The sequence below is a fragment of the Prionailurus viverrinus genome, chromosome B4 (assembly GCF_022837055.1).
Source record: "Prionailurus viverrinus isolate Anna chromosome B4, UM_Priviv_1.0, whole genome shotgun sequence".
Classification (NCBI taxonomy): domain Eukaryota; kingdom Metazoa; phylum Chordata; class Mammalia; order Carnivora; family Felidae; genus Prionailurus; species Prionailurus viverrinus.
Window position 1 is genome coordinate 88,727,325 of NC_062567.1, and position 26,408 is coordinate 88,753,732.

At 41.3% G+C, this 26,408-nt stretch overlaps 1 protein-coding gene across 9 annotated transcripts in view; it reads right to left on the reverse strand.

Annotated features, from left to right (window-relative positions):
* GRIP1 (glutamate receptor interacting protein 1) overlaps window positions 1-26,408 on the reverse strand; it is a 687,701-nt gene that overhangs the window by 98,757 nt on the left and 562,536 nt on the right. For all 9 annotated transcript variants that reach the window (XM_047866742.1, XM_047866738.1, XM_047866739.1 and 6 more), the window contains 2 exons: window positions 4,926-5,073; window positions 2,879-3,048 (listed from right to left, as the gene is read on the reverse strand). In XM_047866742.1, coding sequence (XP_047722698.1) covers window positions 2,879-3,048; window positions 4,926-5,073 — 318 coding nt within the window. The remainder of the gene's footprint in view (window positions 1-2,878; window positions 3,049-4,925; window positions 5,074-26,408) is intronic.

Below are 26,408 nucleotides of genomic sequence, written 5' to 3' on the forward strand. Positions count from 1 at the left end.
AGATGGTAGCACCCAGTTAAGTTTGGAAGTCTGATTCAAGAATCCCTGCCTTCAGCCCACCCGCACTACACTGCCTCCTGCGGGCGTTCCGAGATTTGATACAGATACATAAACGGCAAGTTAAAATAGAATACTTTTTACATCTTCTATGATGACATCACTGTTGGAGTCTTAAGAAGTATCTGACGTGGAGGGTCCTTTGGTTTGTTCTCTCTTCTAACTGTACCCTCTTGCCCTGTCTGGGATGTCTGAGGGGCATAGGCAACAGCTGCTTTTGTGGTTGCTCCTGGAACTCAAAAATGGAAGGTCCTCCGGGCCCTGACTCTATTGAGCCTTGCGATTCTTCTCCCATTTTCTCTTTCAAAGTCTCATGAAATTCAATCGTGATTATGTCTCCCAAATACCCTCAGTAGGAACAATTTCTAATCTTATTGAGAGCTCATTCTTGTAAGCACTTTTAACGCTATTTAAAATTTTTAAAAATATTTATTTACTTTTGAAAGAGAGAGAGAGACAGAGCTTGAGTGGGGGAGGGGCAGAGAGAGAAGGAGACACAGAATCCGAAGCAGCCTCCAGGCTCTGAGCTGTCAGCACAGAGCCTGATGCGGGGCTTGAACCCACGGACTGTGAGATCATGACCTGAGCCGAAGTTGGACGCTTAACTGTCTGAGCCACCCAGGTGCCCCATTAATGCTCTTTCCCAGCAAAAGGCACAGTTCATCTCTTTTTTTTCCTAACTGATGTGCCCGTTTCTTTATTTCTCTGAAAACACTATGGTGGACGCTTTCTTGTGAAACAAAATGTGGGAAATATATTTCCATCTACCATGGGATGAGACATAAGCGTTCAGGGATCAGGCTTCCTGAAAAGATAGCCAGAACTCTCTTGTGGAAAAAGGGAAAAACTATGTAAAACCACTCTACCACAGAGAAAAACATAAGTTTGAGAATTATAAACAACATAATTTGGGGGGCATTCCCCCCTATTCTTAACTGTGATTTAATTATGTTCAGGAGCTAATACTTTTGCCTTCTTGGAAATGCAAGTCTGATTTTAATGTAAACTGTAGGGAGATGCCTGTAGGCTAGAGAAGAAAGATGATGAGCAACTTTTAGCCAAAGTAGATGATGGGGTCAGAAATGGAAGCTTGAATTATTTAAATTACCAGCCCCGACCCTGCACCCCTCTGAAAAGTCACAATGACAACAGGGCTTCCGTATTTAAAAAAAAAATAATTTGTTCTTGGTCTTCATGCATTTTAGTATATACATTCAGCCTCTCAAATTGTCTTGACAGGTAAAAATATTTAATATTTCACGAGTTGGAAACTATTTGGACTATTTATGATTTGTATACAGGGCAAATAAAAAGGGGAAAATGAGGTTGCTGAAGATAATGACATTTTGCAAGGGTCTGCTCCATATTTCTGATTCACCGATAGCAGGATTTACCAAGCCAAATCTCATGCTGAGAAAGCGCTACACAGTGTATATCCTTATACCTCCTGTGCTCCAAATCCAGTGACGGCTTCAGATTAATTTAGAAGAAACTGAGTTTGAGAAATCTCTCCCCTCTGCCAGGGTGTCCCAAGGGGTCTCCTGACCGGAACGGTGTGCATTCCCATGACCTGTACCTCCTGGAGCCCCTTCCCACTTCTAGGCAAATGAGGCAGAATTTCTTTTCATAACCTGCCTATACTGCATCACTTCTCGGCTCCATTGTGTAAAATTAAAATCTGATAAAGGTAATGCTGTACTAGAGATTTTCATTAGCTCCAGGGCTGTCTAAGCTCCATTTAATTAAAAAAGGTTGCATCCAGCTGACTCATTCAGTATGAAAATTAACCGGTCCCTCCGTTTTTTCTTCAAACTGTGGAAAAGTGCGGTGTCTTTCAGAAGGTGGGAGACACATAATACAAATGATCTCTTCACAAACAAAATTTCAATTCCGGAGAAAATTGTTCTCTTTCTCTAAACATACAAAAAAAAGTGCTCTTCTCCATTAGGGCCCCCTGACAGCACTAGTGAAGCTTCAAGGAATCGATTTCAGGGAATAAAAAGGGGGGGCACTTGACTTACGGGAAAGGAGAGAGGAGTTGGAACAAAGAACCCCCTTGAAGAGTCTTTCTTCAATGTGATTTTGGGCTCCAAGTCCTTTCTCTTGTACTGGGTTTTGTTTAAAGATGCTTAGGTGGATGGTGTACAAACACTTAGCAAATGTACCTGTGAGCTTCAGACAGTGAAAATGCAGGTCCCCTCAGCTGACACTTGTTACTGAATAAAAGCAGTCAAATATTCTGACACGCCCAGGAAAGATATTTCATCATAAAGGTCGTTCCTTTATGGAAGGGGTAAGGAAAAAGCTATTCTGGCAAACAGACAAACTGTAGAGAAAGTCAACCTTTCACACAACTGTTTTCTCCTCCCCAAATTTGAGGCGTCTGCCATTAATACCCATTTTATAATTATTTTTAAAAACTGAGAATTTTATAATTTGCCTTCATCGTCCTTGAGGTAGAGTGGACATTCACTCTGCGTAACAGGAAGTCAAATTATTCCCCTTCTCTTCACACTCAATTTGCAACAAAGGCTGCTGCTTCTTCTTCTTCTTTTTTTTTTTAAATATCAAATAGTACAAGCCTGAAAATTCTATTTCAAACAATGTTTCTTTCCTCAATTTTGAGGTTTCAAATAAATTACATTTGGCTCCGGAACAAGGATCTGGGAGAGGAAGGAAAGTAAACAAAAGATAACCCGCTGCTCTGAAAGAAATGATAAAGCCAGAATTAGCCTCTGTGTCTTTCTGCTTCTAATTCTGGGAGAGAAGCAATAACTGTAAAAGCAAGATAAAGAGATTTATCCAGATGGATCCTTCTCACCATGCTCAGGTCCCTTCAGGGCCAGGCGGGTCTGATGATGGGGAAGAATCTCCAGCTTGACCTGGTCAGTGGTGTTGGCCAGGAACTGGGTGGCTTCTGCCAACGTACAGTACTCCATGCTGGTTCCGTCGATGGACAGGATGTGATCTCCCACGTGAAGGGCGCCACATCTACGGAAAGGAGAAATACTCAGTGCGATGAGGGCTCTCGTCTTTGGAACATGACTTTCATGTCCTTCGTAGTCTTAACATTTCACGCGGTTTGCATTTACTTCAAAAAGGAAAAGTCTGAGTGTTATAGGAAACACCATCTGTCAAATGTGAAGCACCTTGCGTATGAAGAGGAATGTGGGAGATACAGAAAAACTCAAGGAAATGTTCTTCTCTTGTGCCTCTTAAGAAATCGTATTATTTCAGGGTGGTGGTGCCAGAAGTTGAAGGGAAGTGTGTGGGAGGGAAGAGAAGAACAGGAACATTTTTCCCCTTGACTTTCTTCCGTGATTTTTCCTTGTTGGTTTGTATATCTATAAATATGAGCTGGTCAATGTTCAGGATGTCAAGATGCGACTCACATAACTGGAACAGGATCATTTACAACTAGTTTATGTGTGAATGGGAATAACTCGGGGAGATTCAGCTAATGCTTTTTTCAGAACTCTCTCACACAAGCTGCCAAATCACCAGTTCTTTACTACTGTATTATATTTTGTTATTTTCGAGTTAAACATCGATTAGTACAAAAGCTCTCGATGGCAATGGAAATTATGCAGGAGTCAAAAGAGCCATAAAGGAGGCCTGCGTGGTGAGTGAAGGGAAAGCGGGGGCTAGAGCTACACCTTGCTGAACTCAAGAGACTGGCTACTGCATGAGTTGAGAAAAGCAAACACAGCAGTCAGCATCCCGACGTACCAGTCAAGTGGACAGCTCCTTAAACTGGTTACCCCCTGCGGAACGGGAAAAAAAAACAGAGGGAGAAAATTAAAGCATCCTGCACCATTGAACTGGAGAACACCCCTGGATCAATGGCCGTCACTGTTAAAGGGCTGAATGTAGGGTAAGACCACAGTGGAGCTGTAGACTGACCAAGACAGGGGTTGCTGCGGGTTACTGCGTCTGAGTTGGAGGTTTCCTAGGTAAGGCGAGGGCATATGAAAAAGAGGCTGGGAACCTGCAAGGGAGGCTGGGCCTTTTGGAGTATGTCTAGAGACTTCCACAGTGAAAACAGTCTACTTCTCAAGACAAAAAAGCATTTCAACTCATCCCTTCTGTCTAAAAAGTTCGAGTGGCAGCACTTAAAGAGCTTCAGCTGTGAAGGTGGGGGGGAGTTCCTATCAGGAGCTGTGAAATAACTTATTAGGGGGTGAGGTAGTCTTTCTTCCCCCCCTTCTCACCTTGTGAGTCTAAAATATTAATTCGCAAAAAGAACTCAGGGAAAAGGGCTTTTGTTTTTATTGTGTCATAGGAATGAATGATGTTTTCAGGGGCCCTTGAAGATTGTGAAACCCTAAGATTAACATTCCGTGACAGCATAAGACTTCTCTTTAAAGACTGCATTATTTCAAAAATATTGTTTTACTTATTTAAGAAAAAAGAATAAGATTTTATGGTGGCAAGATTTAACTGTTAACAGTTCACGAAAACCCATGACTTCTCTAAATGGAGCACACAAAAGATATACTTAGCTACCTTACAGCAAAACCAATCTATCACCCTAGAACATGGTAGGGAAACTTGTTCAGTTGCTTGACTTCCTTTTTTTCCTATTTCTAAAGGAAACGTCCACACCAAACGTCTGGATGAGGCAACATAACATCTGGGGTGGCTGACAGGTGGGTTAATTTTTAAACCCTAGAACCGTAACTTGTTTTCTTGATGAAACTTGTATAGATGGGCAGAAGAGCTCTTTTTAAAATCAGATATGTACATGTGTGAAGGCATGTGTATATGTGTATGTATTACATGTGTGTATATGCGTGTGGAAATATATGTAGATATCTATTTTAACACTCATGCAGTTTTGAAACGTAGGCACTTTCTACAACACTCACCTGTCCGCAATACTTGCAGATTTGATTTTGTCTATGACAATGACCTGTTTGTTACAGCACATCGAGGTAGTCAGGGCAACCCCAAGGCTGGCACCGGGAGTTTTGGCAACTTCAACTAGCAGTGGCCCGGACGCTGTTGCCACAGAATCTATGGAAGAACAAATATCAGAAAACAAAACAAAACAAAACAAAACAGAAACCCGATAAGCAAACACAGACACATGAGAAATGTGGAGAGTGTTCAGTCTGATGTTGGTCTGGTAATGTTAGCCCTGAAACTTACATTTCCCTCCAGGTAACATGACCCCTGCCAGTGGTAACTTCTTAGGGCACGTTTTAGGACACGTTTTAGGCATGTTCTATTCAGCTTGCGTATCTAGTAATATGTGCACAGATTTATCTCTTCAATTAAAATTTAAGCTTCACATCACTGGGGATAATGTTCTGTGTTTCTTTATGCCCTCTTTATCACTTGGCACAGTGCCTGGCAAAACTAGGTTTCTCAGTAACAGTTTTAAAAATTAATTAATTCAAACATCTCAGCATCTACTGTGGATGGATGGATGGATGGATGGATGGGACAGAAGGATGAAGAGATGATGTCTCTAAATAGCCAAATACTGGGGATGCAGACCCTAAGTTGAATTTGTAAATCCTTTGGATCTTTCTTTATCCCGGACCTGATCTAGGGTCACCTCACCCTCAGGAGTGACTTTACACCGCACATGCTTTATTTTTGGCTTGGAACACTCTTTATTCCTTCAACTCCTACTTGGCGACTCCGTGTAAACATCAATTCTTCTGAGAAGCCTCTCCTGACTCACGATTTGGGAGATCACTTTCTCACGTGCTCCTATAGCCTGCTAGATGCCTTCACAGTTGTGGCACACGCCTCACTGTTTCATAGTGGCCAGTGTGGATTACATGCTTCTGTCCTTTGCCAGACTGCAAGCTTGCTGGGAAGGCAGAGATGACATCTTATTGATCGCACCCTCCTCAGTGCCTGGCATAATGACTGGCACATAGGAGGTGTGCAATAAATAGTTGTCAGGCCTCGTTACCCCTGTTTTAGTTGTCCTTCCTTCACTAGGGGAGACGATTCTGCTCGCTTCTCAACTCTGCTAGTCAAGTTCTGTGGCTAAGGCAAACGCACATAATCTGGTGCCTCAAGCTTCACCCCCTGAGGTCTGCTGTCCTCCCCTTCCTTGAGCATGCTCCCTAGCAAGGGTGACCCTCATGTGGGCTCTGGTCCAGCAGGGCCTTTTCTCCCATTATCTTTATAGAACTCCAGAAGGACTTAATTAATTAATTAGGGATCGTTTGGCATATTACATTAGTTTCAGGTGAACAATGTAAGGATTTGATATTCGTATACACAGTGAAATGATCACCCCAAGAATAGAAGGAATAATTTTAGAAGGACTAATTTCCAAAACCACTTCCCACAGACTCGGCTGGATTTTAATAGATAGCTTTGGGAGGTGACGATCACAGATATTCTTCCACTTTTTTTTTCCACGTCGAATAAATTTCCTTGGCTTAACAAATGAAAGGAATAAATTTTCTCTGTTACTTACAACTTAATCTCTTACGAATGACAGAAGCTGAGAGTTGTTCCTTGGTATCCCATACTCCCTTCTTTCTTCAGTAATAAGCTTTCCAAGTTTTAGCTGAGCAAATGTCCTGCCCAGCTAAGGGCATTTCCTGGCCTCCTTTGCTGGGAGGTGCAGCCATGTGACCTCGTACCAGCCAATGGGAAGTGAGCCCTTCTGAATGTGCTCTTCAAAATGATGGTTGTGCTTTCCTCTAGCTCATTTCCTCCTTGTTGCTGTTGCGGTGTGGGCCCAGAACTGGTGACCCATCTTCCACCATGTAGACAAGAGCAGGAAGCCACACAGAGGAAGCTTAGGTTTCTGAAACCCTGTATCCAGAGATTGGAGATCTCCTGATAAATAACCTTCTATCATATTGAAGCTAATATTTTAAGTTTGGGTCTTTGTTAAAAGCTAAATCTGGATCCTGATAGGGCTTTTCACTGGAGTCTATCCCTCCAATGTACCTTTCTTGAATTCTAAGGGGCAGCTATTTATAACTAGGTATTTGCAGGTGTAAATTTTTAACAAAACCATAATCAACCATTATCTAGTACACACTATGTATGCATTTTTCTTAAAACATTACATCACGATTAAGGATCAGAGTTTTTAAAGAGATTATCAGCCTATGTTGTGGAACATGCTACCAAGAAACAGAAAAATATTAGCAAACTTGCAGGGAATTGATTACTCACAAAAAGCTTTTAACTTTTTGTTCTTTAAGGATCTAATTAGTCTTTAAGAACATTTTGAGAAGAAGGCAAAGGTGCTATATCAGGCTGTAGTGTCTTAGAAGAATGGAACAATTAGGAGAAATTGTTGGTAGGAAAGGAGGCGAACCGAAATTCACAAGCGAAGTGCTACACATTAAATGCATATGAGTAGCTGACAAAAAAGGTTTAAGGAGGTAATGGGAGACCTTTGCTCCCCTCATCCTTTTAGCTTCGTAAGTGCCTGTCAGTGTCCTGCTGTCACTGAATAATGGATCTTTCCATTTGGAGAGGGGTTTTGGTATTAGACTGATGAGAATGGAGTGAGTCTAGAACAAGTATCAGGTTCCCTTAGACTCTGAAGTAGATGATGCGCACACAATTAAAGTGATTTATGGGGGGGTGGAGGAAAGAAGCATAGAAAAAGGGAACCAGATCTTCTGCCGCCATTAATTTAGAAGAGAAGAGAGATCAGACCCACAGCTGCTCTGGTGCCCCTCTGTGAATGGGAACTAGAATAACAAGTTCTCTCTAAGTAGTACTTTCCCCAGTAAGGCTTCAAAGGAACAAGTGCAGCATTTCCTTTTGGGAGAGCCTAATGTGCAACTAATGAGTTTCTTTTAAACTTTACAAAGCTTCAGAATTCTGAGAAGAGACATTTAAAGTCATGGTTAAGGGAAGAAACAGTGTACTTCTAAGCTGGGCTCAGGGCGGGAGGCTCGGAGGGTGATGCCTGGCTATGCTACCAACTTACCATGTGGCTCAAGCCATCGTCTCCCTTTGACCTCATTTTCTTCTTTTGAAAAATTAGAGGACTTCAATGAAAAGCTCTCTAACCCTGATAATCTGTGACTCTACAGAGAGATAGCAATGTCAGGTAAGGAAGAGCCTCGTGGAAATCAGAAAACTAGAGAAGGTTAATAAACTTTACAAAGATATGCAATAGCTAAATTTAAATTCCAATTTCCTACTAATGAGTAGAAGAGGTGACCTGCTGGACATAAAGTGACTGTATACAGCTGGTGTTTACCAAGATGATATGCAAGACATCAGACTGTTAAATATTTTGATGACAACAGTAACATCCTTTAAAGACTGAGTTTGAGGGATAGTCTCCCACCCTTGTACTCTCATTATATAATATAAAGATTTCACATTAAGGGGTTTCCAGGGCACAAGTTTAAGTTTCTAGCAGGACTGTGTCACAATGAGGTCCTAACTTACCCAGAGGAAAAAAAGGATGGCACAGGAAGGAAGGTGTTTATCTCATGTAAAGACGATCCGCAATTGTTGACAACAGTTTATTGAATATGAGCTCAGCCTTCTATTCTTTTTCCTTAGGAGCCCAGTTTCACTTGACCACGATCACTCTTAAATCTATGTGTCCAGCACATACCCTTCCTCTGAGCTTCCACTGCCACCCCCCCCCCCCACCTCGAACAATTCTTGGATGTTTCACGAGCACAACAAACACAATGTGTGTAAAACTGATAGCGAGCTCACCACACTCCATTGGTTCCCATCCATGTTTCCTTCTCCCAGTGAATGACGCCTGTTATATTCCATCATGCAAACCAGAAACCTAGGAGTCATCTCAACTCCATCGTCTCCCGCATCCTCCCAAATGCCTCTTGTTCCTAAGTAGCTCTCAACTTCACCATTTCTTTCCATCTCCACAATCACTCTTTCAGTCCAAGTTACCATCATCTGATATCTCTTTATCCTCGAATGGCCTCCACCTTCCAGTGATTTAAAAAAAAACATATAGATCTCATCATGTGAACACCATGCATAAATCCTTTCAATGACTGTTCTCGTGGGGTAAAACATTTTAACACGGTCTACAAGGACCTACACCTGGCTCCTGCTCGCTTCAACAGCTTTATTTCCATCATTCTGTTCTTGTTCTCTCTGCTCTACCCCCTACTTCTCCTTCAATTTTTTAAAAATGCCTTGTGCCTTCCTGCCTCTGGTCCCTTATATATATGGTTCTGTCTACCTGGAATGTTCCAAACCGCCCCCCCCACCCCCCGCCCAGTTTCTCCTTCACCTACTTCACCACTGCCTTGCTAAATGTAACTTCCTCAGGGATTCCTGCCCTGATCTGAAAACCATGTCAACCTGCCTGTGAAATGTGTTTATAGAACCCTGCTTTTTTCCTTTACAGGACTTCTAATAAATGTGATTCCACAATTAGTTGTTTAATTAGCTGTTTATCCAATTGTTCTTTGTTTTTTAAAGTTTATTTATTTATTTTGAGAGAGAGAGAGAGAGAGAGAGAGAGAGAGGGAGAGAGAGGGAGGGAGAGAGAGAGAGAGAGAGAGAGAGAGAGAGAGAGAATCCCAAGCAGGTTCCATGCTGTCAGCACAGAGTCCAATGTGGGGCTCAATCTCACAAACCATGAGATCATGACCTGAGCCGAAATCAAGAGTCAGACGCTCAACCCACTGAGCCACCCAGGCGCCCCTAATAGTTCTTCAATTAAAAGTGTAAGCTCCGTGCAGCTCTTCATGACTGTGAATGCCCTCCTCATGACTGTGACTCCACAGTCTACAATATCTATGTACACAGTAGGTGCTCAGTGATATTGGCGGAACGAGAGAAAGCATACACACCTATCATTTTGTTCAAGGTGTTATGCTAACTATATTGATGATACAGAAATTTAAATCATATTTTTTTGTTTGAAGTAGTTCTTAGTGTAGCTGGGATCATGTTCACCCTATGCTTAAATCCTTTCAATGGCTCTTTTTGTAACAGGCTGCATATGCATGACATAGGTAATGTTGACGATGAGGAAGATTCTTCTCTTGTCTAAATTCTAAGCCTGCTATAATGAATTCCATCTAATGTCTCACAATATCAGACTGAGAAGTGTTTGAGTTTCTCTAAGAATGAAAGAATTAGGGAACAATGCATTGGCAGAAAGGGAACCCACCTTCTTTCAGATGGGACTTGAGCTCATTGATCATTCCAGCTCCGTAAGTGGGTATTAGAGCGACTGAAAATGGTCAAGTAAAGAAACCACCTCCAGGATTATGAGCTCTTAAAACAGACTGTTACCATTTAGGGATTGACACAAAGGTCCTGCGCCTTAAAACCATGAAGAGATGTGAATGCTTTGGGTGTCTTTGAGAAGAATTCTCTGGCCCTAGGAAAATCTGCCAGACCAGCTTCTCTGCAGAGGACTCTGAGCGTATCAAGTTGACCTATAGCTAAACAGAACCACAGAGTAGAATATGCTTGTTTGAGTCAGGGTCCTTGCAAGAAACAGATGACACACTCAAATCAGGATAATTTGATGAAAGTTTAATAAAAGAAATATTTAGAAAGCTGCGGGCAACTTAGAGGGAAACCACCAGGATGATGTAATACTGTGGGGCCAGAACCAAAGAGCATTTTGCTACACTGTCCTGAAGGAGCAAAGGCTAGAACTCTTAGTGAAATGTGGATTCAGAAAGGTCTGTGTGGAAAGGGCTACCTGACAGGAGCTGGCACCTTGAGTCAAAGGACATAGCCATCCCCAGTGAATCCATAGGGAGGAAGCTTGGGAATAACACCCTCCATCACTGTTTTCCCTCCCTCTCATCTTCTGCCATGATTCCCTGTTAGCTAAACCCAATGGAGCCAGGGGACATGAGAGCCCATTGTGTGGGCCATATAGGTCACAGCACACAGTGGCACGGAGAGGGGTGGCGAGTGGCTCTAGAGGTAAAAAGGAGGATATCCTTGTTTGTATATATCTCCATGCAACTTCTTTCCACAAAGTCTGGAGGCTGCTTGCTTTAAACGAAATATGTGATATAAAGAAAGAATCAGGACGAAGAAAAAGAGCCTACAAGTGCCTTGCCCACAGGGGTTAACAGAAATGGTCTGAATGAATTGCAAAAATGACTCTGAACTATAGGTAAATTCAAGGAAACAGAAAGTAGATTGGTGGTTGCCAGGGTGTGGAGGCAGAGGGGAATAGGAAGTGACTGCTTAAGTTTTGCAACTACACAGAGCTGAGGGTCTACACTTTATTTTTTTTTAAGTTTATTTATTTTGAGACATAGAGCGTGAGTGGGGGAGGGGCACAGGGAGAGAGAGAGAGAGAGAGAGAGGGAGAAGAGAGAGAATAACAAGCAGGCTTCTTGCTGTCAGTGCAGTGTCCGATGTGGTGCTGGAACCCACAAACCGTGAGATCATGACCTGAGCTGAAATCAAAAGCTGGACACTTAACTGACTGAGCCACCTAGCGACTTTTGCTTCAGTGAAAACAAAATATTACTCTGAGATTCCTGGAAATTGGGACAATAAAGGAAACATGGTCAATTATGCAGTTATCACCATTGGAAAGGGGGAAGTCTTCTAGTCCTTGCAGTGGAAATAAAGGTTCTTCTAGCGGGAAGCTTTAAAAGATCTCTCTCCCATGGGGTTTTATAATCTATATCTATATACAGATCTATCTATCTATCTATAGATAGATATAGATCTATCTATCTGTCTATCTATCGTGCTGATATAATGGGAGTATCCTCAATACCTTTTTAAAAATGTTTATTTATTTTGAGAGACAGAGAGTGTGAGCGGGCTTGGGGAAGAGGCCGCCATGTGGCTCAATCCCATGAACATGAGATCATGACATGAGCTGAAATCAAGAGTTAGGTGCTTAACTGAACCACCTTGGTGCCCCTCAACACATTTTTATAATAGGACACAGAGGTAGTGTCCAATGGCTGTTCCTTCATCAACGTTGAGGAATAAAATTAAAAAGCAAATCAATGATAGTGTCTTTATAATGGAATAAGCTAATGTGGTAGTCAACTTGATCTAAAGGCAGATCCTAGCTTAGACAGATGGGATGTCTCTCTGGGGATCTTTCCTAGATATCAGTCTTCTCCCTCACTTGGGTTTCCAACAGAAGTTGGCTATTAGGTGATTCAAGATGGTTCTCTGCAAGAAGACCTTAGTATGCTGGCATTTTATATAAGTGACTGAGACCAGATCCATTTGCTTTGGACATCGGCTAAATCAGTTACAGGATTAGTGTACTATGAGGAGATGAGAAGCCTAACCAGATTCTTGCCAGGTTAGAAGATCACCTACCTCACTTCCCACAGAACTAAACTTTCTAAATCTGCAGGGTAAGTCACCATTCTTGCAACAAAATGAACTTTAAAAATACATTTATTGAGTGCTAACTATATGCCAGGAACATCAGAAGGTACTGAGGACTCAAAGATGATAGTGTACTGTCCCTTCCTTCTAGTAACCCCTAGGGATCCCTTGCCAAGAAGATGGGGGGTATAGGATAGGGAAACTAGTGGATTCCACAATGGAAAACGATTCTGCTGAACCTCAAGACGTTTCTAGTTGTTTTTTTTTTTTTACTGCAGGCCGTATAATCCTGGCAATTTTCCCCTCTAATGAAATCTTTAATATGGTAGAGTCAATGTCCTTATAAAAAATAATGAGCTGTCAAACAGGATGTGATTTCCAGGTTTCTAGGAAAATTACTCAAGTTCGTCATTTGATCCACAGGTGACCAAAGTTCTCTGTCCATAAGGACTGTCTGCCTGCATTTTAGGTAACATAGAATTTGATCTGAATGTTTCTCTGCTGCCTTTCTTTTAATGGGCTCTAAGAAAACAACAAAACTATTTTAGCAAGTAAGCTCTCCAGCATTACCCATGTGGCAGTTACTTTCCGCATCACAGAAGGGGATCTACAAATGCTAACGTTTAATTGATCATTAGCCTTTTCTGGCAATTGCTTTCCATAATAAATGTTTCCCCACAACAACATCAAGAAGCTCGCACTGCCTTGTGGTATTAAGCCTATTTCCCTAGTTGCCACCTCATTCCATTTACAGAGGGCCTTATGAAAAGTAGGAGTCCAAAAGCCCTGGCTTTATTCCAAGCTGTCTCATAAGATGCATAGCAAAAGTAAAAGCAAGCAGACAGGGTGGATGAATGAGGCACCCTTATTTAAGAAAGTGCGAGAGGGAAAAATGGAGTGTGTCAAAATGAGAAAAATAAACAGAAGAAAAATCAGGAAGAAGTAATCAAGAGCCCATCCCCTGACAGCAGATTAGTCTGTCCTGCCTAAGTGAAGCATGGTTGAGAAAAATGGATCATGCAGATATAAATTATTCATGGCTAAAGACGTCTCAGTCATTAAGATATTTACACTATGGCTGAAGCCCTTGCACGGCCGTGTTGATTTATGGCCTACATAATTACATAAGATACGCTGATGACTGTTTGCATGGGAAACACTCCGGATTTTTTATTTTGTTAATCAGTTTTCCCACTCTGAGCTCTGCATTTCAATCAGAGCACAAGACTTGATTAGAACCTCCCCGGGTGGCAGAAAGACTACATGGTATTATTAGCTCTGCCTGCCTTACATTCATTCAGATAAAAAGTACCTTTGGGGTGCTTTTCAATGTACCCATTAGTTAAAAGTATTTTTATTAGTGATAGCCTATTCAAATCATGCTACTAATAATTTCAATCTCTTTCAGATGAGCTAAACTCTAATACATTTTTTTTTTTAACTTTCAACAAAAATTGCCAATTTATTTTTGCTTCTTAAAATACACTGCTTGGGAAATATTCCCAGTACAACAAAGCGTACCTTCCATGTTCAAATGAACTGTATCTTAAGCCCTGTTTTTCTTAGGGAGTTAAAGGAGACAATTTGCATAGTTACTGCCTTGTAAGAAGAGTCCAAAGTCAGTGAAACTCAGTAGTATGTCCCATGTCCCTTAGGTTTGGCTAAAGCATGGTTGATGACTGACTTTTGTTCTCTACAGCAGCTCACCCTGGTAATTTTACTAACTTTGGAATATCTTGGCCCCCTCCCCGTATTTTACATGACTGCTACTGTTATTTTTTGTACCTTGCTTATTGGGTTATGGTGTTTTTTAAACTTTTTATTGAAGTATAATAAACATATAGAGAAATGCATAAATCATGAGTTAGCAGCCTGATATATTTTCATAAACTGAACACATCTGTGTATCCATAGCCAGACCCAGAAACAGAACGGTACCAGCATTAAAGAATGCTCCTGCTTTTATATTCCTTTAAATCACGCCCTTGTCCCACAGGTCACCACTATCTTGGCTTCTACCAGCATAGGTTGGCATTGATTATTCTTGGACTTTTAAGAAAATACACCCATGTTTTACTCTTCTGATTCTGGCTTTTCTGCTCGATAATACGTTAGATTCACGCACATTTTGGGGAGTAACTTTAGGTCATTCATTCTCATTGCTATATACTATTCCATTGGGTGAATATGCCATAATTGATCCATGCTACTATTTAGGTATTTTCCAGTTTTTGGCTATTACAAATATTGCTGCCATGAGCATTCTAGTATGTCTTTTGGTGAACACAGGAATGCATGTCTGTGGGAGTCATAACTAGGACTGACCTGTTGGGCTGTGGGGTGTGTTCAACCAGAGGAGTTGTATACATTTATCTTGTCGCCTGCAGGGAATGAGAGTTCCAGTGGTTCCACATGCTTGTCACCTCTTGCTGTGGTCAGTCTCTTCCACTTATGCCATTCAGGTAGGTGTCCAGTGGTATTATGCTGGGGTTTCCCTTTGCATTCACCTGATGACTAAGGTGATGAGCAATCTTTCCCGGGTAATGGGCCACTTGGACATCTGTTTTTCATAAAGTGTCTGCCCAAGTCTTGCCTCCCAACTTTCCATCACATTGTCTGGCTTATTGATTTGTGGGAATTTAAAAATAACATACGCTGATAGGAGTCCTGTATTGGATGTATGGTTTGCAAATACGATTTTCACCTCTCTGGTTTACCATTTCAGATGCTTAATGGTGTCTTTTAATGAAGAGAAGTTCTTATTCTTTTTTTCTTCTATGGTACTTTATTGTTCTCTTTAAGAAATCTCTGCTTTGGCACAAAAACAGACACATAGACCAATAGAATAGAATAGAAACCCCAGAACTAGACCCACAAACGTATGGCCAACTCATCTTTGACAAAGCAGGAAAGAACATCCAATGGAAAAAAGACAGTCTCTTTAACAAATGGTGCTGGGAGAACTGGACAGCAACATGCAGAAGGTTGAAACTAGACCACTTTCTCACACCATTCACAAAAATAAACTCAAAATGGATAAAGGACCTGAATGTGAGACAGGAAACCATCAAAACCTTAGAGGAGAAAGCAGGAAAAGACCTCTCTGACCTCAGCCGTAGCAATCTCTTACTCGACACATCCCCAAAGGCAAGGGAATTAAAAGCAAAAGTGAATTACTGGGACCTTATGAAGATAAAAAGCTTCTGCACAGCAAAGGAAACAACCAACAAAGCTCAAAGGCAACCAACGGAATGGGAAAAGATATTCGCAAATGACATATCGGACAAAGGGCTAGTATCCAAAATCTATAAAGAGCTCACCAAACTCCACACCCGAAAAACAAATAACCCAGTGAAGAAATGGGCAGAAAACATGAATAGACACTTCTCTAAAGAAGACATCCGGATGGCCAACAGGCACACGAAAAGATGTTCAGCGTCTCTCCTTATCAGGGAAATACAAATCAAAACCACACTCAGGTATCACCTCACGCCAGTCAGAGTGGCCAAAATGAACACATCAGGAGACTATAGATGCTGGAGAGGATGTGGAGAAACGGGAACCCTCTTGCACTGTTGGTGGGAATGCAAATTGGTGCAGCCACTCTGGAAAGCAGTGTGGAGGTTCCTCAGAAAATTAAAAATAGACCTACCCTATGACCCAGCAATAGCACTGCTAGGAATTTACCCAAGGGATACAGGAGTGCTGATGCATAGGGGCACTTGTACCCCAATGTTCATAGCAGCACTCTCAACAATAGCCAAATTATGGAAAGAGCCTAAATGTCCATCAACTGATGAATGGATAAAGAAATTGTGGTTTATATACACAATGGAGTACTATGTGGCAATGAGAAAAAATGAAATATGGCCTTTTGTAGCAACGTGGATGGAACTGGAGAGTGTGATGCTAAGTGAAATAAGCCATACAGAGAAAGACAGATACCATATGGTTTCACTCTTATGTGGATCCTGAGAAACTCAACAGAAACCCATGGAGGAGGGGAAGGAAAAAAAAAAAGAGGTTAGAGTGGGAGACAGCCAAAGCATAAGAGACTGTTAAAAACTGAGAACTGAGGGTTGATGGGGGGTGGGAGGGAGGGGAGGGTGGGTGATGGGTATTGAGGAGGGCACCTTTTGGGATGAGCACTGGGTGTTGTATGGAAACCAATTTGTCAATAAATTTCATAAAAAAAAAAAAGAAATCTCTGCTTACTGGGGCGCCTGGGTGGCTCAGTCAGTTAAGTGCCGCACTTCGGCTCAGGTCATGATCTCACGATTCGTGGGTTTGAGCCCAGAGTCAGGCTCTGAGCTTGCTGATAGCTCAGAGCCTGGAGCCTGCTTCTGACGCTGTGTCTCCCTTTCTCTCTGCCCCTCCCCCGCTCCTGTTCTGTCTCTCAAAAATGAATAAATGTTAAAACTGAAAAAAAAAAATCTCTGCTTACAGGCTTTATTATTTAATTTTCACATTTAGATAGATAATCCATCTGCATTGATTTCTATGCATGGGGTGGGGCAGGGTCATGATGTATATTTTTCCACGTGGATATAAGTGACCCATCGTCATTACTGGAAAAAAACCATTCTTTCCTCACTGCATTGCAATGTCACCTGTATCATAAAAGAGAGGACTATATATGTATAGGTCTGTTTCTGGACACTGTTTTCTGTCGCATTGGTCAATTTGTTCTGATGCCAGTACCATACTGTCTTAATCACTTTAGCTTTTTAACAGATCTTGACATATGGTAATACAAGTTCTCTGAGTCTGCTGTACTTCTTCCAGGCTGCCTTGGCTTTTCTTGGCCTTTTGTAGAGTGATGTTTCACCGTGGAGCTAGTTCAGGGGAAACCAGAACCCAGTAACTAAACAAATGAAGGAGTTTAGGCCCCTGGCTAAAGGAATAACAATACATAAAATAATCATGTTAGGATTTACATGGCTGGGCTCAGTATTAAATTTTATAGACTGACAGATAGTACTTATAGATATTTAAGCATGTTTTGTAGGATACTAATAAAAGTCTTCCAACTTTAATTACTCTGGCTCTAATCTTGTCCCATGTAGATAAGTAATAAAGAGTTATTAAACTTTTAAAAGAGAGGATGAGAAAAGTCAGGTCCCAAAATTTCTTAAAGGAATTTATGAGTTCAGACATAGTGACTTGGGGCACACATTGTAGACAATGCCATGTCTCTTTACTGCACAAGCTCCAGAAGCTTCCATTTCCACAGTCAGTACTAATGTGATGACTTTTTTTTTTTTTATTTTTTTTATTTTTTTTATTAAAATTTTTTTTTTTTTTTCAACGTTTATTTACTTTTGGGACAGAGAGAGACAGAGCATGAACGGGGGAGGGGCAGAGAGAGAGGGAGACTCAGAATCGGAAACAGGCTCCAGGCTCTGAGCCATCAGCCCAGAGTCTGACGCGGGGCTCGAACTCAGGGACCGCGAGATCGTGACCTGGCTGAAGTCGGACGCTTAACCGACTGCGCCACCCAGGCGCCCCTAATGTGATGACTTTTTAAAAAAGGGCATAATTCTGTCTACTAGGAGCAAGCTTTCAGGAAACTCAAAAAGTTTATGTCCTATTTGCTTTAAAAAGTGTGAACAACCAAATGAATCAGGGCTTTAAGTGAGCAATGTCAATGGGAAAGTAGAAATATTTGCCACAAAGTGAAAAACCCTTTGCCCCGACCGTTACAAAGATTTGGCATTTATACATGGCTATTGTGTAATCATCATATTCCTTATCATCATTTTCCAGAAACTCTGATTCCTCCTCAGTCTAAAAATAGTCACTGTCAGGTTTTCTGAGCTGGATAAGTGATCCAAAAAAAAGAAAAAAAAAAGGATGAATTTCCATCAGATTCTGCTGAGGCAGAGAAACTACTTAAGTAGGAATAAGTGTCTGCCAGCCTGAGAAAGAATTCCTACTACTCAGGATTCTTAACCTCCAAAGACTACGAGGAACACTCAGTCAAGAAGGGTGAATGGCTCAATAGCAAGATACAGACAGACTCTCTCTGGCGTCCTGTGCTAGATTTGGTTTTATATATACAGTTTAAAAAAAAAAAAGTATCCTTTTCACCAGGAACCGGATCTGAAATAAGACAAGTGAATCCCAACCACACAGACATCCTAAAAGCCGATTTACTTGCAAATTGCCCAAAATATACTTAGAGATATTTAAAGCATCTATATTTCTGGCTGACCTTGGGTTTTTACAGGAGGTAAAGACAGTATTTAAAGAAAGCCATACCGGGCAAATGTACGGATCTAAAGATATGGCTAGAAAAAAGAAGGAAAAACAACTTGACCACCATGCGTTAAAACCACAATGGCTATGTTTTCACTCATATGGGGAACTTGATAAACTTAACAGAAGACCATGGGGGAAGGGAAGGGGAAAAAATAGAACAGAGAGGGAGGCAAACCCGTAAGAGACCCTGTAATACAGAGAACAAACTGAGGGTTGACGGGGGAGTGGGGGGAGGGGAAAATGGGTGATGGGCATTGAGGAGAGCGCTTGTTGGGATGAGCACTGGGTGTTGTATATAAGGAATGTATCATGGGAATCTACGCCTGAAACCAAGAGCACATTGTATACACTGCATGTTAGCTAATTTGACAATAAATTATATTTTAAAAAAAGGTAAAAATAGAACTACCATATGAAAACAAAAACAAAAACAGAAACAAAAAACCACAATGCCTCATCAATGAAGAAGCAAAGGAAGTTGACCAGGGCATCAACAATGCAAAGGCACTAAGAGGCCTCCCAGCTTGGGCCAATGGTGACCATTAGATAGGAATGATAAGCACAGAGTCTAGTGTTTTGAATCTGGTTAAGTCCCCAATAAATACTTATTCATTAATGATAAATAAACAAAAATCCTAATTAGAAAAGTTTGAGATAGCTGGAAAAGGCAGAAAATAAGTTGGATGTCAGATCTAAAAAAGTTTAGGCAGGGTGGAATGATGGATGAATATTATTTAGTAGGGTTATTATATTATTATTTAATAATGATTATGATTTAATAGGGTAAATGATGATATGCCTTCCATTTTTACTGTGAGTTGTAGTTTACAAAGCGCTTTCATATATATCATCGTGTTCTTTTTGTCACAACCCTCTGGGATGGGATGGACATTTTCAATGTTCTCCAGGTAATCCCATTGTGCATTGAAGGTGAAGGACTCTTGGTTTTGGCTGTGGAGTTGGTTGGCAGGAAGGTGTTTGCTATCAGAGGTGTTCAAATAGAGCTTGGTAGGGAAGGTCCTGAAGGGATTCCGGCATTGGAGAGTACTCTGAGCAGATGATGCTGAGATTTAACCGTGGTGTCTTAATTTAGAGAATACCATTTCCAGGGAGCCTTATATCCCTTCAGAAGTATGTTTTGAGGGGCGCCTGGGTGGCGCAGTCGGTTAAGCGTCCGACTTCAGCCAGGTCACGATCTCGCGGTCCGTGAGTTCGAGCCCCGCGTCAGGCTCTGGGCTGATGGCTCGGAGCCTGGAGCCTGTTTCCGATTCTGTGTCTCCCTCTCTCTCTGCCCCTTCCCCGTCCATGCTCTGTCTCTCTCTGTCCCAAAAATAAATAAACGTTGAAAAAAAAATTAAAAAAAAAAAAAAAAAGAAGTATGTTTTGAACGTCATCTTTTCACTTACACAGTTAGATGGCTCCTCTGGAGGCATCTGTTTCTTGACCAGAGAGGGCATTCGAAAGTGACAAATAGCCTTCTATGTCACTCTAAGATATACTACTCTTAAGAGAAAGTGGGGGTATCTGCCTGGCTCAGTCAGAGGAGTGTGTGACTTTTGATCTCAGGGTAATGAGTTCAAGCCCCGTGTCGGATGTAGAGATTACTTAAAATAAATAAACCTTACAAAATAAAGAAGAAATTGGAACCACTCCTGAAATACATCAAAAGATGAAAGTAGAAAACTTCCCTAAACCCGTACACACAGCAGAAAGAAGAGCCAAGTAGTTCTGTGGGGAACTTGAGAATCTATGGAGTCCAAGTACATTTTGCACATGATTACAGAATTAAAGAAGGCGAGAGCCTTTGCCAAAGGGCAAGAGCTAGCAAACTGTTCCATTTTAAATCTTTCATTATGGAACCCTGACTTAGATGATGGCGCTATAATATCACTCATGATCTCTTCACTAGGTTAGGAAGTGAACACAGACCCTACTTGGGGACTATACTTGTGTTCCTTTTCCTGAACTATCTATTTCTTTCTTGTCTTTGGAGACCAGCTAGATCCTAACACTTCTGTTTCTTATGGAAATGTGAGCTGTAGATGCAGTGCTCAGGAATCTGTGAAGATGTCTCTGGGCACACATGACATATTAAGAGACCAAAGAAAAAACAGGTAAAAGGGTTCCTGGATTCCGATGCCTCACTCCCTTAGTCTGAGTGGCTTTACCATAATTCATATCAATAAAAATGCCTGAATGATTAAACACTAGTAGATAATTAATTCCCTGTCTCACTTTCTTCCTGTTATTCAGAACGCTCTTAGGTGCTTGATGTTAAATATTTGATGTTCTGGGATTTTCTCGATTTTTTTTTCTCAGTAATGCACCCAGGCCTAAAATGATTATATTTCAAATCATAAGATTTCACTTTTATTTTTAAACATTCTCTGTGAGACATTTAGTTTTGAAAGAATATGAACTGAGTCTTACATGTCAATTTCAGAATTTTAGGTTTAGAATATACAAAGACATATTTCATTATTTTTTCTGTTGCTTTCAAAGCTTTCATCCATACTTAAAATATATGTTTCTTTTTTTTTAATATTTACTGTTGCAGACATTGGCTATAACGACTGTCAATCTTCTGTGGGCACATAATCAGATCTGTGAAGTCAATCGGGTTTAATCCCAGGTTTACCACAATATTATCTGTGTGATCTTGGGCAGTTAATGTAGTGATGTCTCTTGAAGACAATTCACTTATGAAAAATAAGGATAACAGTGTATGTCACAGGATTGGTATGATAATTAGAATTGATAAAACAGGTAAAGTACTTTGCATATTGCTTGGCAGAAATGAACCACGCAAATTGTTAGTTCTCTCCTTCTCTACTTCCTGGGATAAACCCAGGACATGCTGATTTCATCTGTGCTGCTTAATTAACTTCCTAGCTGATGTGAAGGATTACTTTCTTTACCTAGCCACAGAAAGATAAAAACTCTTACGTCAAAAAATTAAGTTATTATGTATGTGTCCCCAGAACTGTGAGTGTTTGCCTAATGTAAGATGCAGTGACGTTGTCATTAAGACAAAGTTTTAACAGAAAGAGAAACGAGGGGCAGGATGGAAGAGGTGGATAGTATTCTAGTATATCATTAGGTAGATTTCCTTTCTTTTAAAAAAAAATTTTAACATTTATTTGTTTTTGAGACACAGAGAGAGTGCGAGTAGGGGAGGGGCAGAGAGAGAGGGAGACACAGAATCTGAAGGAGCCTCCCCGCTCCGCACTGATAGGCTGATAGCAATGAGCCCGATGTGGGGCTCGAACCCACGAATCATGAGATCATGGCCTGAGCTGAAGTCAGATGCTTAACTGACTGAGCCACCCAGACACCCCTCATTAGTTAGATTTCCATGTACCTTTCCACTTACTTAGCTTTAAGTGCTGTAAATGATTTCAATATTACTCTGTCTGCAATTTCAGATGATCTACCCCGCTATGAATTTAGTTTTATAATCTATAACTAATGAATCCTTATCTCGGACAATGCACTCAAGAAACACCTACACATGGAGCCTCTGAACTGTACAATTATGAAAATTAAGTTAATTTTCATTTTTTCCACAGATGGGATATTTCATAAATCTGCCTAATAGCATCTTCAGCTCGACTGACCACACTAAAACCTACCTTATGCCCCCAAATGCCCTTCTGAGTGGAAGAATTCTGCTAGTAAGGCTGCCAAACTTCTATTGCAATTCTGTTTGTATAGGAAGGCTCCAGTGAAGCAGATTCTGCACGGTAAATGTACCACTCAGCACAAAACTATCTTTTTTCTAAGTTTATTTTTATTTATTTGGGGGGGGGTGTGGGGGAGGGGCAGAGAGAGAGGGAGACAGAATCCCAAGCGGGCTTTGAGCTGCCAACGTAGAGCCTGACGCGGGGCTCGAACTCACTCAGGAACCATGAGCTCATGGGTGAGCCAAAACCAAGAGTGGGATGCTTAACCAACTGAGCCACCTAGGTGCCCCTCCACAAAATTATCTTTTAAAGAACTCAGCAGAGGCATTCAAGTTATAGAAGTCATCTCTGAGAAGTAAGAGGTCCCAGAGTAGCCCAAAGCATGTCTTCAGCGTGAGACATCGCAGATAGAGTCTGTAGCAAAATTTCAAAGAGGTGCTATGAAGAGGCAACCAACATTATGAATGGAAGTGCATAGGGCAAAAAGCCAGTGAGATTTTACATGTGTGCTGCTAAAATACTGCTTGAATATTTCACCCAGTTCTTGTGAATTAATGACAACCATTCCTCCCTCCCCTCGGGGGGAGAGAAAGAGTATGTGTGTAGCTTAGTAGTTGTTGTTGTTGTTTTTAACCTTTTGATAGCCACAAACTTAAATATGCCAGGATGAAAGTCTCTAATGAACCCAACATGTCAGGTCTCAAAATCTAGCTTGTTCAAGTATATGATGTTTATCTGGAATCACACTTAGGAGTGTCTAAGAGAATTTTCTCTTTTACCAGTGACCATAAGGTTGGTGAAAGGTATGGAATACACCAGAGGTTGGACAACGAGTATGGATGATACAATAGACTTACACTCCCATTAATAGCAACCGTTATAATTAAGGAGAGACCGAGGATCCTCAAATGACCTCAAATGCAGAAAACCAAGTTTTCAACCAGCTAAGACACCGTAGCAGGTCAACTCTCAGAAGCTATGGCATTAGGAACTTTGATCATGAAGACTCATATTCGCTACTCTGTTCAAACAAGCGTCTTCTGAAATTGGAGGACTGGTCACAGGGTGATAACTGGTCACTTTGTACTCTGATCCCGGTACTTCTCCATCTTCAAAGAACTGGAGAGAAATAATTTGTTGTTTGTACACCAGTACATCTAATTCGAGAAGGGTCTGGTATAGTCCCTAACAGAGAGTACTGTTAGATTCTGGCACTATGGTGTTCTGGAATCACTGAAAATAGCTAATGAAAATTTGGGCAAGAAATCAACTGTGGGCATGGGCTATGAGTCACCCCAAATCCTGCCAAGTGGTCTCCGGGATTTAGGCACCCTGATGCTTTTGTCTGTTACCTGGAGGAAATGCTTCTTTAAGGGAAGGGAAGGAAAGGGAGGATGGTGGTGAGGGAAGGGGAGGGCAGGGAGGTGAAGGGGAGGGGGGAAATGAGGGGGACAAAAGGGGCAGGGGAGGAGATGAGAGGGAAGAGAAGAACGAATAAGAATATCAGAATAGGAATATGAATTGGTTACTTAGGACTTTATTGCATCTTTTCCTACTACCTTTGGAGTTCTTCAGAAATGAGTAAACATTTATTCTCAATTTAGTGCAATACAGGAGCAATACAAATAAGCTGTTTGCGTTTCAGTCTTTCAACAAATATTTAATGTGTACTTTTTTTGTGCTTCACACATACATTGGTAAAAAATACATACTGTTCCTGTCCCAGCCCTGTTGGTGCTTACAGCATTGTGGAGACAGCAGGTTGGCTCACCAACAAATTAGCATTATAGTGGTGATAATTATCATGAACCCTTCGGTCAGGGTTCCCTGGGTAAGTAAAATGGGGGGACCTAATTTAAACAAGGTGTCAGGAAAGTTCTCTCTGAAGAAGTGACACTGAGGCTGAGACATTAAAGGACATGTACCAAAGAGCTGGGTAAAGGATGGGTTTGTTCATGTGCAAGGGCTGGAGAATCACTTCTGAAGCAGTGGGAACAGAACTTGCAAAGTCTCTGAGGGTGGGAGACTGGTATGGGGGGAGGGGCAAAAAAAAAAAAAAGCCCAGGGTTTCAAAGAGAAGAGAGCTTCTGGGAGACCATGGAAAGTGGAGATGGGGGAAGGCTCTGGAACAGAGCATGCAGGGATTCATAGGCACAGCACAGAACTGAACTTGATTGGAATTTAGTGGGGCAACATTGAGGAAGGATGATGCGATGTCATGGGTTCCTCTCTGGGGCTTCTGTGGGAGCACAGATTTGAATGGGAGTGGGGGGTAAAGAGAAGACGGGCAAGCCGGGAGGTGACTGGGAGAGAGAGGGCTGCATCTGTGAGTGAGAGGCAAGGACAGGTGCATGGAAGGCTAACGTGGACCGAGCCGGTGACCGCAGGAAGTGGCAGCTTAGTGTAAGCAGGGTGAGGGAAGATGAAGGATGACCCAGAGCTCTGGTTTGAGAGCTGCTCAGAGGGAGGCATCACCACCTGAGATGGGGAAGATGGGAGAACAGACCAAGGGGAAGGTTCAAGTTCAGTTCTCAACATTTAGCTTTAGGAAGTATCCTATAAATGTTGCATTAAGACTGCTCCAGTGGTTAAATTGCTGGAAGCAAAGGTTCTGGAATCAGATATAACAGTTTGAATTCTGGCTCTGTTATATTCTACCCAGGCAAGTTGTTTTATTTTCTCTGTTTCCTGAAATGGGAATATGCACACACCTACCTCTGAAGGTGAGGTCACAGGGAGATAATGTTTATAAAATGCCTTTGCACAGAATAGGCACTTTGTAAATGGCAGTTACTACTACTATAGTTTGCTAATAGCAACATATTATGTTAGCAAAAAGGCTGAATTTTCACTTTGACATTTATAAACTGTGTCATCAAGGCAAATAACGTACCTTAGATTTCTAATTTTTAGAACAGTCGAAATCCTCCCTTTCCTACCTCATTAGGTATATAAAAACAATAATGATAACTCCAACATCATTGATTTAGCCTTGAGCCCAGAGTTGCCATTGAGAGATGGAACAGGGTTGCCACTGGTGTGGAACCTGGGATGAAGGATCTTTTTTTCTACCACAGGGAAGAGAAGATTAGGAATATTCAGTGGGTGGCTCCAGGAACTCTGTAAAAAATGGCACCGCGAAGAGAGCAGTGATTTGGGGGAAGACCTTATTTAAGGTCTGTCTCACATGTGTTCCCTGAGAAGGAACAGAAAGTTGCCCAAGATATGCGAATATGAACTACAAAGTTCTTACCGAATATTCTAGAAATGTAACCTTCAACAGTAAACATTACCTGTGTGATGGTCATGAAGCATATGTTTTGATCTGTTCACTTAAAGTACAAATGTATTCACAAGTTTAATGTGAACTGACCTGTTGTTGTAGAAATCATGTAGATCCTTGTACTGTGGATCAGAAAGTGTCAGCCTCCCAGGGTCCACATAATTCTTTCAGGCTCTCTCAAAACACAAGAGGAAGTGTGGTCTATAGAGGTAATGTACGGATAAGGTAGGATAGTGATTGTGAAGTGTCCCGTAGACTAAAAGTGTTCTAAATACATGAGAAGTTATTTTGAATATTATTAAATTTAGGGTAAAGACAGGCTTATTTTGAATTAATCCTTGCTTATTTGTTCATTCATTTGCTCAGTCAACCAAGAGATAGTATCTTCCATGTATAGGGCACAGCAGAGGATACATATGGGTATGAAATAGCGCCTGTCCTCGGGGAGTTTCTAATCTCATAGAGGAGCATGGTCACACACAGAGAAAACCACACTACTATACTCGGGGGTAAAGACTATAAAGAGGTGTCTAAAAAAGCCACCACAGGAGTTAAGACGACAGAGGGATTGCTACCAGTTGGATTTGCTAGGTCTAACTTCAAGAAATAGAAGTCAAGTTGACAGGCTGTAATACGAGAGTGAGAAAACTCACATAGCAACAATAATAATAATGATAATAGTAAAAGCAGATTTTTAAGTTTCTATGTGTGCCAGGAATATGCCAAGTGCTTTAAATGTATTAACAACTTTAACCACCACGAACCATAGGCAGGAGCTGCTGTGATGAATTCCCATTTTACAGCTGGGGAAACTGAGACTTAGAAAGGTCACATACCTAGTAAGTTGCAGA